General features: G+C 35.4%; 1 protein-coding gene across 10 annotated transcripts in view; it reads left to right on the top strand.

Annotated features, from left to right (window-relative positions):
* The window catches only part of REPS1 (RALBP1 associated Eps domain containing 1), a 63,282-nt gene that overhangs the window by 38,704 nt on the left and 11,188 nt on the right, over nucleotides 1-13,390 (top strand). For 2 of the 10 annotated variants that reach the window (XM_069010519.1, XM_069010509.1), the window contains exons 9-13: nucleotides 2,571-2,710; nucleotides 7,326-7,406; nucleotides 10,363-10,450; nucleotides 11,229-11,330; nucleotides 12,823-12,895. In XM_069010519.1, coding sequence (XP_068866620.1) covers nucleotides 2,571-2,710; nucleotides 7,326-7,406; nucleotides 10,363-10,450; nucleotides 11,229-11,330; nucleotides 12,823-12,895 — 484 coding nt within the window. The remainder of the gene's footprint in view (nucleotides 1-2,570; nucleotides 2,711-7,325; nucleotides 7,407-10,362; nucleotides 10,451-11,228; nucleotides 11,331-12,822; nucleotides 12,896-13,390) is intronic. The other 8 variants (XM_069010514.1, XM_069010513.1, XM_069010512.1 and 5 more) reach the window with 8 other exon arrangements.

Here is a 13,390-nt window from a genome sequence, read left to right as displayed (position 1 = left end):
TTGAGTGCACTTTTTGCATGGGATAAAACTTTGTCAAAGAAAGAAATGGTTGATGATCTTCTGCTGACATGCCTCAGTATGAATAATGTGCAGTCAAACTGTTGAAGATGATGAATTGCTTGGATGTCTTCTAAAACAATGTGCAAGATAGGAAACTTTATTTCAAAAGTGTTAACAGTGCCATTATTAATCCTGTTCTTTTGTTAGAAAGTTTCCCATTAATCTTCTGCACTATTCTTCTGCACTTGAAAAGTGCTACTTTTTTCCATTTTGACTTTTGAACTAGTGGCCAGCAGAAGGAGGAGTAACAGAGGGCTCCCTGCACCCTCTGGCTGTGTTCAGACTGGAGAGGAAGAAGTCTTGTGAGCTGCTCTGGCAGCCTCTCCCTCATCAGCCGCTGTGAATCCAGTATGTGACAAGCTGCAGGTGTTCCAAACCTGTTTGAGATACACTCTTGCTTTACATCTGGTTTCATGACTAGAGATATGTATTTTTTTCACATGGCACAGACTTACTGTATAATTAAGTATTTGTACAGTTGGTTATTTTCCTAGTACAGCAGTACATCTCTACAGAATTGTAATTCCTTCGAACTCAATTTCATCTCCATTAATAAAAGCTACCAACCTTTACAAAAGCTGAAAAGCAAGTTCTGCTCTTCTGTGAATTTTTGTTTGGCTTGCTGCCACAATGCCATTTCTTGGTAAGAAAAAGAATCTGCCATGCCTTATGTCTTACACAATTAATTTAACCCTTAAAATTTTCCATGGAATGTCTTATGCATGTTTTGTGGAGGTATTTGCAGAATTCTTTGAATTGCAGGCAGCTGTGTAGTCTATCCACAACAACTTTCAGCCTTATCTTTTGACTTTTTAGTTCAGTTAGCTAGAGTACTGTCAGTGAAATGAGAATTTTGAGGTTTTTAACTTAATAGAAAATTTTTATTCTTATTACACTTCAGAGCAATTAACATGCAATATGTATTTCCAAAATATTGCCACTGATACATTTTGGGCTTAAAATGTTATTATGTGTACAATGACCACAGCATGTCAGCTTGACTGCTTGGTGACTTTATGATACCTTGATGTAACCTATTTTTATTGCTTTCCCTAAAGGAAAGCAGTACAAGATGCTAGGTGCTGGGCATAATTTTGGAAACATTACGGAAACAGCCTCATCATGTCTGGCTATTTAAAGGAAGTTTACATGACCTTTGAGATTCTGATGAGTTGTGTTTTCTGTGTGTGGCTTTTTTCTTTTTAGTAGCACCTCAGTTGCCCCTGACCTCAAGGTGGCACAATTAATTTCTCTTTGGATTTCAGTGTTTTGGCTGTGCCTGTTGCTGTCTGGAGACAATAATGGGTTGTTACTTCTCAGAGGTACAGGTGGTCACCACTGACTATTCAAGTATTCAATGGTTTTCAGTTCAATTTGACATTGGATTTGTTATTAACTTCTTCTGAATGAAGATTGCCAGGCAGAATATTGACTTGTCTTAGCAGAAGAGAAGGCTGCAGAGTTCAGCTCTTTAGGAACCTGAAACCAATCCATTTTGTAAATTTCAATTAACTTTTGGTACAACATCATCTTGTGGCAGTCATCTTCAATCACATACCCATGAAGCAGTCCTTTCTAATGGTAATTTAATTAAACCAGTTTCTTCTTGTTTAGTATACTGTCTTGTTCAGAGTTTTAATTCTGTGTACTGCTGATATCATGTTGATATGTCTAGCTACTTATCAGTCACTCTTTCAGCTGTTCCTGTTACTTATACTCTGAATAGTTGTAATTGGAACTTTCAGGTTTTTGAGGCTCTCAATGCCTTGCTTTAGCTTGCATTGTGATATCTAGAATAGGAGACATTGTAAGCAGGATTTTGCTGTGTTAGGCAGAATGCTTAATCTGCTGTTCAGATTTACTTTGAAAGAAAACTAGACAGTGCCAAAGGACCATTTAGTAACAGCAATGTGACAGCTACTAGATTTACTCAGCTTGCAAAATGTGAATGGAAACACCACTGTTCTAGTAAGGAGGCTTGAAACTAATATTCTTTGGGGACTAATCTAAGGGAATGGTTTTCTTAATGTGTTTTCAATTTTTTTTTTTGTGTTTTCATTGAGATACTGGTTTTGCTCTGAACTTTCATGCAAGGAAGTATTTTGTTCTGTAAGATGAAATGCTCAGTGCATATGATGTAATACATATTTACATATGATGTAATAAACATCTATTAACAAAATAGAAGTTATTTTCTCATACTGTAAGAAAAACTGTTTAATTCTTTATGTAATCAAAATCTGAAAAAGCTATTTAAAAGCTGAAGTGCTGGGAGATAGCATGGTACAGAGTAATCTTCAAAGTCTAATTTTCAGAAACGTTCTTAAAATAAGAGTAGTACCTGATAAACAGGGTATTGTACTTAATCAGTTGTTGGGTTTTTTAGGTTTTGTCTGCTGCTAAGTATTTACTTGAAAAAGATGAAAACAAAGGGTGCTTTGCCCTTTCCATGAGATGTGAGCAACTCTTCTAAAAATAAGCTGAATGCAATTTATGATTTTTGTTTATAGTGATTCCTGTCGTTTCAGAAGTTGGGGAACAGACTGGTGAGGTAGGTTACTCCGGCTCTCCAGCAGAAGCACCTCCAAGCAAGTCTCCATCAATGCCATCACTAAACCAGACCTGGCCAGAATTGAATCAGAGCAGTGAGGTTAGCAGTTTTATCTAAGAGTTATTTCATTCAATAAATAAATTTCATATGCATCCATAATTTGTCGTAAGTGAATTGTTGATCACAAATCATGAAACAGTTAGCAGGACAATAGACACAAGAAGGTTTTGTGTTAAAATGTTAAATTATTTTCATTGTTATTTTTCTGTCTCATTGTGAGATGAGCTACTGTTTAAAATGTTGTCATTAATGGTGATTAAGCTTTATATTAATCACAAAATTATCTCATAGCCTGTTTTGGAAAAGCTGAATTAATGCCTGATTTTTTTTTCATTTAGGGCAGGTTTTTGGTTGGCGTTTTTGTTACCTCTGAAGAAATTTTTTAGCAAACACTTTTGCTAAACTACAGAATAAGTTTCTGACTGATCTGGACATTGAGACTTATTTCTGGAAGTTATTTTAGCCTGAAATATCAGCAGTAATATAGAGAATTCATAGCCCTGGGTTTGTTTCAGAAGCAGAGACTCAGAGTTGAGTCTGAATCCAGCCACTGGCTAAATTTATTTAAACCTTAAATTTTTACTGTTACATACTTCTGCTTCATCACCCTTAAGCATACATATTTGCTATGTAAGCGGTCTTCTGTAGTAATGCTGTATTTCGTCAGAATTTGAAAGTTAGCAAACAGTATTTTTTATATTATTTTTCCCCACAATTGTCCATTGCTTAAAAGGCCTGTAAGGGATTGAGTCCTAGATTTTACTTGTTGCTCCGTTTTAACATTTTTGCCTCTGGCTTAGAATAAACCCATGTTTTATTCTACTTCAGATCCTCCAATGAGTTTCTGACTGCAGCCATATTCAAAGATGATGTAGGCTTACTTTTCATTATGAGGGAGGAAAAAGTAATGAAATTATTTTTTGAAAACTATTTTTGATTATCCGGGACTCAGTAGAAATTGAAAACTTGTTTTAACATGTAAGATAGTTCTGTCAGTAGCTGAGTCTTACCTTCTATTAAAAGAGCTTTTTGTGGATTTTTTTCTTTCTTCATTAGACTTCAAGTGAATAGAAAATTGGTAGTAGAAGATTTAGACAAACAAAAGGAAAGTCAGCATGAAGCAGAAAATAAGCACATTTTTAGGATTAAAGCTAGGAGCAGGGGAAGCTTCCTTCAGTTCTCATTGCCCTCGCAAGGGCAAATGCTAGCCTCATAGTCACATCCTTACCAAATAAAAAAATGTTGGAAATTATTTAGTGATTCCTAGTTGCCCTGTTTGGCAGAGTGACTCAAGACTGCTGGTAGGAAGCTATGTTTTAAGAGGGAGGTGGAGCAGATATTCATTCTGTTGTTGCTAAAAAGCTGTAAATGTCTGCATCTGCATTAAAATTTGCACAGATACATTCCCTTGTGTTTTCAGTAAAGATTTACTAAGCTAATCATTTGGTAACCTGCATCATAATTGAACAGATTCCTTCAGTGTCTAATGCAACTCAAACCAGTTGAATAGGATAATTCCACTAGTGGAAAAAAGTGAATTACAATTCTGTCAGCCAGAATCTTGTCTTATGAAACTGACTATCCATTCACATAGATAAGGTGGTATTTTCTTTTTGAAAGTCTGCTAAAACTTAAGAGGTTTCAAAAAGTTCTCACAGTACTATACTACTGGATACTAACTATACTAAAATAAGAGTTGAACTAAATGTTTAGTTTTTTGTTCTAACACAAAGGAATTTCTGGTTTTTCAGATGTGTTGCTGTGCACATTTCTTTCTACTCAGCGTTTTCTTTTCAGCATGAGTCAGGTCAAAGTCCTCAAGGTTTTAATTCCATGAAAAAATTTCTGGTATTGCTGCAGGCACCAGTCTAATTGTTTCCTTTTTCAACCTCTTACAAGTGTCATCAACAAATGAATTGTTTCTAAAAGCTCTGCATCTTTTGATTATCTGTCATCCCAGGCAGTCTCATCCTGTTAGTCTCAAAACTGTTGGTTAGTCTGTTCTTTCTAGCTCATAGTTGATTTATAGAATGCAGTTGCCAGGCTGAGTTACTGGAGGCTCCCAAGTAAAGACCAAGGCATCAGTTTAAAACTTCAGAATAAAGAGCACCATGAATATCTACCTAACTTTGATTACTATGTGCTTCACATTCTCATCTCTTCACTCATCACTTCTTTCGCACTTCAGACATCCTTTCCATCCAGTTCTCAAGGCTGAGTACTTAGTTCTGGAAGCTTAAAATTATTGAAAAGCCTACACAAATTTTTTGTTGTAAACGGTCTAGTGTCATGCAGCCGTCATATTAGCTTTAACACAGATAAGGAGATTTGCTTTTAATTTCACAACTATTACACCGTGTTTCAAATGTCTTGATGTTCTGTTCATAATAGTTCAGGTTGCTGTGAGTTTTAGTTTCTAGTAATTAACCTTTTGAAAGTAATTTAAAAACATTTTTGCAGTGGTAGAAGATAAATACTTTAGCTTTAGCTAGCATGAGTTTTACCCTGTCAATGCTTTTAAATTTTGCAGAGTTTGAGATGCAGTCCAGTAGATTCTTAATATATCTAGCTTTCTGTTAACAAGGGAATTAGCAGTAGCTGGCGTCTGGTAGTATTTCAGGATGGAGCACAACAGCATATTTCCTAGAGCAGTCAGGAGGTGTTGGTGTTCATCTGTCTGTGTCCAGCTAGGGAGCCCAAGGACAAGTAATAAAGGTACCTGCAGTTTGGCTTCAGAGCAATACAGTAAAATAGATTAAGCATCCATCTGTAACAAATAATATTTTACCATTTGTCTTAACTATAACGTAAGTGCTGTATCCCCTATGGAATTTTTTAAAAATTAACAATAGTTCTGTAATCAAATGGTCTGTTTGCCAGTCTCAGTAGTAACTGTGAAGCCACTGGCCAAATCAAGTTTAAAAGGGTAGTGGTAGACCTAAAATAAGTATTAATATCTTTCATGAAAATGAGCAGCTGTGCAAATGTAAGAGGCCAAATCAGGAGAAAGGCTGGCAGAACTTGGCCATTAAATTTCTGACTTAGTAAAAACTGGCTCACTAACAGATTTGTGTATCTCCAAACTACTTGCAGTGCTGCCCCTTCATGAAGGAGTGGAGTGACACAGAGATGAACTGTTTAATACGGGGAGTGTTAAACAGGGACAGAGCAGTTTGGAATCCTTACTAAAAAGGTTTTGTTAGATTCTGTCCATGAAGAGGATAGTTTTCTGTGTTAAATACAAACAAACAAAAACTTCAAACCAAGAGAAAACCACAACAAGAAAAAACAACCAGAAAAAAATACCTGCTCCCATATGAATAATTCCATAATCTTTGCCCTAATTTAAAGTTTGAAATGAGGAGATAAGGCTCTTTCTGTACAAGAATTTTTACCACACATGACAGCACTTACAAATTTAGTTAATATTTTTCTGAATTTCATCTGATTGTAAACAGTGATTTTGGAATTTACTTAAGAGGTTATTTCTGAAATAACTGTTTTATACTTGGTTCACATACAGGCTGTTCAGTGAATGTAGTTTGATGTAGAGGAGAACATGAGATTAGGTTGGCTAACACCATATAGTTTGTCCTATATCTTCTGGAATCATTTAGATTTATTTACCTATAGAGATGGGACAAGAATATCACACACAGAATAGTCAAACACCCAAGTAGTTTCCACAGCTAAACTAACGTAACTTTTGTCAAATTTTATGAGTGCTTAATTTTTTTTATTTTTAGTTTTTGAAACATATATTTGTAGTGTTTGAAACATGCTTGATATTACTTGTTATTTTGCCAGAACATAACAAGTTCAGCATTCCTGGTGTGATTTTTAATCTGGTTTCCAGATCACAGACTAATTTAATGTATTTTGGTGCTTTGTTGATCCACTTGTGGCTGTAACTTGACTCAGTTTGCATGAGGATTCTTGACAGCCATGTATTGATACAGCATGCCCATATCTTATAAAATTGTTCAGAAATTGACTTATTTGCTCTTAACAATCACAACAGTATGTTTGAATTTAGTTCTTTGCCTTGTCAGTGATTTAGACTTGTGAAAATGCTCTTTTACAGCTTAGAATCACTTCTTGGGGGTTGCACTGGCAAGCTAAACTGGTGTGATTGGAGTACTCTGCTCGCTGTTCATTTGTCTGGGATTTTGTAAGAAAATCAGCATTTACCAAATATGTTTGAAACTTGGCAGCTACAAAGCTGAGGAACCTTTCTGTGGATTTTATGACTACAAATGCACACAATGTTTCTCTGATTTTTATACAAATAAAAGTATAAATATAATAAGTATAATAAAGTATACGAATGGCTCAACCAGTTCTTTTCCTTGTATGGTGTTCATTGGCAACCATGAACTCTGAAGGTACTTCTGCGTTGCCTGTGCACCTGTATCTTCATTAGAAAATCTGAATGTAAAGATTAATATTGACAGATAACAAACTTGGTTCCACAACAATCCCAGACTGAAATAGAAATACTTAATATATATTAGTGTGCTTCCCAAGTGATGTACTCTCCCGTGCAAATGTAGTACTTTCCAGTGCAACCTCTGAACTACTATGCTAAATCTCCTCAGTGATCTTTTACTCCCATCTTCCTCATCATGCTGACTTCTCTCCTCTGTCTGTTCAGCAGTGGGAGACATTTAGCGAACGCTCTTCAAGCTCACAAACTCTGACCCAATTTGATTCTAACATTGCACCAGCTGATCCTGTAAGTCAATCACTTAGCTTGCTTGTTTGAAATTAATTTTATTAACACTGAATTTCCATTCATTGTATTTAGCTGTTATGCATGATTCCATGGACTGCATTTTGGGGAATGGTGGCAGGCTTCTCAGCTTGTTTGCTTATTTTCGGAACATAAATTTTCTAGTACTGCTTAATCTCTGATTGCAAAGAATACTTTTTTCCCTGTTGTTTTTGACCTAATACAACACTGCTGTCAAAATCTGTCGTACACAAATAATTTAAACATAATGTTTTTTTGAAAAAGTGTGTAAGTCAATGCAAGGGCCACGCCCTATGATAAACCAGTTCTGCTGTAGATTTTGTCTTCGGTGTTGTTTTGGTTTTTTCAAGTTGCAGAGCCTGATTTGCACAAAACCAGTGCCAACTTCTGTGAAAGAAAACTACTGGGCTTTAATGGGTGTGGTATTTCATATTCCAGATGTTTTTACCAAGTTACTTATTAATAAGGCTTTTAGTAATTCTCCAGCTAAACCTGTGGTGTTCTAAGGCTTTACTCAGTGAGGAGTGTTCTGAAGGATTATGTAGTTAAATATCTTGCCAAGTTTGGTAGCCAGAAATAAACTACGGTGTTTCAAGTTCTGCTGGTTTTAAGCTTTTCAGCATGTGACATTAAAGCAGTTCTGAAATGCATTAGAAATGCAGTATTTAGCTGCTGCTTTCATCCTGCTTTTTTTACATAGTTAATTACCACTGAGTGTCCATTTTAATTTAATTAATTACAGTGTTGGTGTCCATGTGATTCTGTAACAAAATATAATAGGTGTACATAATGCCCATTTAACTGCTTTTACTGTTAAACCTGTCACTTCTGAAAAGATACAATACATAAATATACATACATTTTCAATACATCAGAGCTCCAGTGTCAAAGTTAACTCTGATGTTCATGTAGAAATAGCATTTCTAGATGCTGAAAGCTAGAATTCAAACTGCACTGTTCCCCATGCTCAGAATTAACCTTGAGCAAACTTTCAAAACAAGTGAAAATGTCCTACGTAAAGCAAAACCCAGCCTTCTTTGTCTGAGATTGTTTTTGTTTTAAATATACTGTATTTTTATGTTTTAAAGAGGTAAACAATGTAAATCAGATTATAGTTGTTACTTACTGTGTGTAGTTGCTTGACAGTAACGAGCTATCACTGTCTTGTTTCCACAATAAGACTGTAATTTATTTTCACACATAATTAGCAAATGACAGGAATCTGAGGTTTGAATTTTTTCATATGTTGATAATCTGAAAAGTAGAGCAGTGATGGTATATGAAAAACTCTTGTACAAAGTATATGCTTCTGTGTAGGTATAAAGAGAAATTCACTGGGAATGCAAAATTTTTCCTGGCCGATCACATTCTTGAGTCCTTTTCTTGAAATGCTTATAGTCTAGAAAAGAATGGTGGGCATCTTTGGTACTTGCTAAGGTAACAGACTTTGGGGTAAGAGTCTTTGTTTTCCTTATTAAAATAAGAACAATTCATAACAAATTTTTATTTAGCTGAAGGCAAACTTTTTGTTTTAGCATTTTCAGTAGTGATGCATAGGAATGATTTATGGAATTACTGCTTCCCAAGAGGAGAGAAAATCAGCTTTCTCGAGCAGTTGTTAATAATGATCTAAAGAGTAATTTCACAGACCAGTTCTTTTTTAGTTGGAAAAGAAGCTGCTTTGGAGTTAAAAAACAAGTGGAAAGAGTAAAACAGTAAATTTATCCCTTAGTATGGGAGCATAATATGCCTTTTGTAAGTCAAAGTTGGTAACATGTTGTTTTATGTAAAATTAGGTTAATTATGTAAATTAATGCATTATGTAAAATCCATTTAACTCTTTGAGGCATGACTTCTGTACAGCTGCACATTAGAGTGCAGCAGAGGTCTGAAGTGGCCACAGCAGAAGTGATCTTTGCATGATAATCTCATTACAGAGGGGGGAAAAAAAGCAGTTTATTTTAAAGTGGCAACTATTCCTAAAAGCTTCCTGCAACAAGAGTGTTTGAGCTGTGACTAGAAAGTGGTTTTGTTTGCAACAAAGGTAGTGAAAGTCATTGAAATAGTTTCAGAAAATACCAATGTAGATGTATTACACCTAGTGAAATTGATCTACCTGAGTAGTCAGAACAGATTAAATTTCTGATACAAGGGTAGTTTTGAAACTTCTTGTTATTTCTAGGATGGAATATAACCATGTTCTTGTGCTGTCATTGGCTTACCCATTTGTATATTCTGAATATAGATGACAGTAAAATCCCTCAGACAGCCATGAGGAGCCATTCAGTATTTTCAGGCTACTTCTGAGTTTTGAGATTATTTTTTTAAGGTGTCTGCAGTCAGTCTCCAAACCAAATGGAAAGGATTGTCTATAAAGTACTTTAAATGGAGCCACTGGTCTGAATGACAAATGCCTAAGTGTAAGGCTAATGCCCCTCTAGAGCTATATTCCATAGGGCTTATTATACTGAAGTTTAGAAGATTTTTGCTATTTTTAAAGACTACAGAAAATACCTGAAATTACTATGAAGTCCTGGTTCATCAGGCATTACTCATACTGTTTAGAGAGGCCATTATTTTCTGAGGCATTGTAAGTAAAGTTGAGGAGTCAGTATTTAAATTGTAAATTTATTTTGAAGATACGCTCAAAGTACCAGATGTCTGATGTGCCAAAAATGGTGGAAATCTGGTAAAATTCGGGTCCTACTTGAAGTTACCTATAGAAACATATTCTAGTGCCCTTTAAAAGTAGCTAAGTTATCATTACAGAGACTACAGCTCAGAGAGCTTTGGTTTTATGGGTATATTCAGTTCCCTGGAACTGTGCAAATAAACAAAATCTGTGAAATTTTGTTTAGAATCGAAATTTCACATGGTGTCAGAGACTCCTAATAGAGTGATTTAAACTAGGTTAACATAACTGTGATCTCTTCCACAGGACACTGCAATTGTGCACCCAGTTCCTATAAGAATGACTCCAAGCAAAATCCACATGCAGGAAATGGAGCTTAAAAGAACTGGAAGTGGTAGGATATTTTCTCTTGCTACTAATTTGGGGAAGTTTTGTACAATTAGAGTTGGCTTCACTTCCTTGAACATAGTTTGTTTCTTCACCAAAGATGAATATATCTGGAGTTGTAACGAGAATCATTACTGAGGTGCTCCGAGTTAAGAATTGCTGTTCAGATAAGTGCAGAGATTGAATCGGCCATTTGCTACAGTGAGGATTTTACCATCTCTAGGAGATTGTTACTTGGAGAGTAGTTCAGGAGCATCATGATAAAGATTGGCTTTGGACCTCCAGGAGAATGTCTGGGTTACCTTGTTAAATACTGAAGGAGACTCAACATGGAGATCATAGCCTGCATTCATAAATCTTGTTCTACTGCGGTCAGAAGTACTGAATTTATTATTGGAAGCATTGGCAGGCCTTTTTTAATACTCTGGCCAATAATAAGCAAGGTGGTTTGATACATTTTCTTGAGGAATAGAGGGATCTTAATTTACAGTTCTGTGCCAGTATTTCCTAAAGTAATGGAACTCATGCAGAGTCTTCAGCATAAGAGAATAAGTAGTATCAACAACACATTTCTTTGGCCTTGTAAATAGCTGAAGATTCACAGCTCTTAATGCTGAGAAATTGAAGTTTTGCATTGTAATAGTGTTATTTCTGAGTTAAAATACACCAATTTTAGTCTCAAGTGCAGCACTTAGAAAAGGACAGAAAACCAATGTAAAGCTTTGGCACCAGAAATAAAGGCTAGATTGAATCAGCTCATTTATTTAGATTTGTTTCCCATCTAGATCATGCTAACCCTACTAGCCCACTACTTGTGAAACCATCAGATCTCCCAGAAGAAAATAAAATGAGTTCATCTGTAAAATTTACAGCTGGAAATACAGTTAGTAAGTATCAAAGTGCTTTCTGATCTTATTTCTTACATTACACAAAATGTAGATCTCATATATCCCTCAGTGAATGAAAACTGGCTGGACAGTAGCAGCTCTAAAATGAGGTAAACTTATCCTAAGAACAGAAACATTTCTGATATAAAGTATGCATTAGAATTAGTAATTAAGAAAATTCTACTGATGTCACTGGAGTTGTTTTCCTACCCTATGTGCTCAAGAAAGTTAATTTTTGTCAGCTCTTTTCCATTTTTCTGTTTTCTCTTTCAATCCTAGAAAGAAAAATTTAATGTATGTAAAGCGGAATTGACTAAGTAGCATTTGATTGTTCTTCCTCCGAACCATGTAACAACATGTTTTCTGAAGAGTGAAAATGTGTTGACCACAAAATTATCTGGTTTAGCTACTAAGAAAATATAACAGACTTCTACATTCTATTTTTAGTACAGCTTTTCAACTGTTTATTTCCTTCTAATAGCCTTTTCAGTTTTCAGTATCTCTTGTGTCCAAAGCATGTTGCATTATTTTGATTTGATTAGTCCACTTGTCTAATACTGAGAGAGGTCCAAGATTATATGTAGCCTGAATGAATCTCTGGAGTGTTTCTGAGATTCTTTTTTTTTTTGTTTTCTTCAAGGTGGGAACTTTTCTTCAGTAAAAATAAAGTTTAAAGAACTCGTTATTTTAAGTCCTTTGCATTAGTAAGACCAGAAGTATTTTGATTGGTTTGTAATACAGGAGAAATTTAGAAAGTACCTTCTTGCAGTGTTTTGCTTTTCTTGTGAACTGTGTTTCAGTGGCACACTTTGTTCTGACCAGTGTCCTGACCATGTCTGAGTTTCACTTTTCAAGCAGAGTTCTGTTTTCACTAAGCAGTCTTCTGGTGCAAAAGAAAGAATGAGCAAACATGGTCTTTTAATGTGGAACTACTACTGTGTACAGGATCTAAGTTCGAGAGCCTTTTGGTGCTCTCTTTTCCTTGTCCGAGTGTAGCTTAATCTGTGTGTTCATCTGTGTACTGTACATACCCTTTCCTTTTTCTGGTTTCTAAGGTTGGTGACAATCCTTCAGCACGTCTAAAATCAGGCATATCCTACCCCTTGCTTTTTTTCCCTTGGATGTCCCTTACTCATGTTCACTAGGTTGTTGAAGTGATGGAATCAAGTGTTTAAAAATTTATCATTTATAAAACTGGTATTTTTTATTTTAAATACAATGTTACTGTCATTGTTTATTCTTCAGTACATGCCAGTAGTAACCAACAACTGATAATGTTAGGTGAGTGGAGTTGGTTTGTTTTGCATCCTTCAATTACTCAGCCTCAAGGATTTTGAATCTTGACCAGATGATACCTTACAGGGAAGCAATAGAAGGACATACACCTTCCTTTAACAATACAAGTTGGATATTGGAAATTATTTGTTACTTCTGTCTGTTAGGGTATGCTAATGATGCAAAGCAAATATGAAACTGTACTTTCTTTTCCCAGCAGATGGTTACAGCAGTTCGGACTCTTACACTTCAGATCCAGAGCAAATTGGAAATGCTGTAACACGGCAACGGTCAGTAGAGTAGCAACTGAAAAAAATAAGTAAAAGGTGTTTAAAGAAGCGTGTTCTCAGCTCCTGGTTATTTGACAACTAGCTTATAAAATGATGGCAAAATAGATTCCTTACTTTAACACTCAGGAATCTGGAGACAGTCTGTTTTCTAATGCATTAACAATGTATGTTGCTTTTGTTAGCGTGTAAAATGAAAATTAAAAACGGAAAGTTGTCTAAAAATTTGTTTGAGATTGGCCAATCGAGTGCTCCATGTGAAGCTCCATGTTCAGTCAGAAATCTTAATACTTTCCTCTTAAACACAAGGGAATGTAAGTACATGAGACCATGCTGTTACTTGAAAGCAATTTTTTGTATTTTTAAAAATATCCATTAGGCATTATTGGAGAAGAATGTTATGACACTGTAGCCTAAAAGAAGAATTAAGCACAAATTAGGAATACCATGGCAGCGATTCAATCTCTTTTAATAATGGATTTATATAAAATAAAGAGC

The sequence above is a fragment of the Aphelocoma coerulescens genome, chromosome 3 (genome assembly GCF_041296385.1).
Source record: "Aphelocoma coerulescens isolate FSJ_1873_10779 chromosome 3, UR_Acoe_1.0, whole genome shotgun sequence".
Taxonomy (NCBI): domain Eukaryota; kingdom Metazoa; phylum Chordata; class Aves; order Passeriformes; family Corvidae; genus Aphelocoma; species Aphelocoma coerulescens.
The sequence above is the reverse complement of the archived record's forward strand: the minus strand, read 5'-3'. Positions and strand labels throughout refer to the sequence as shown.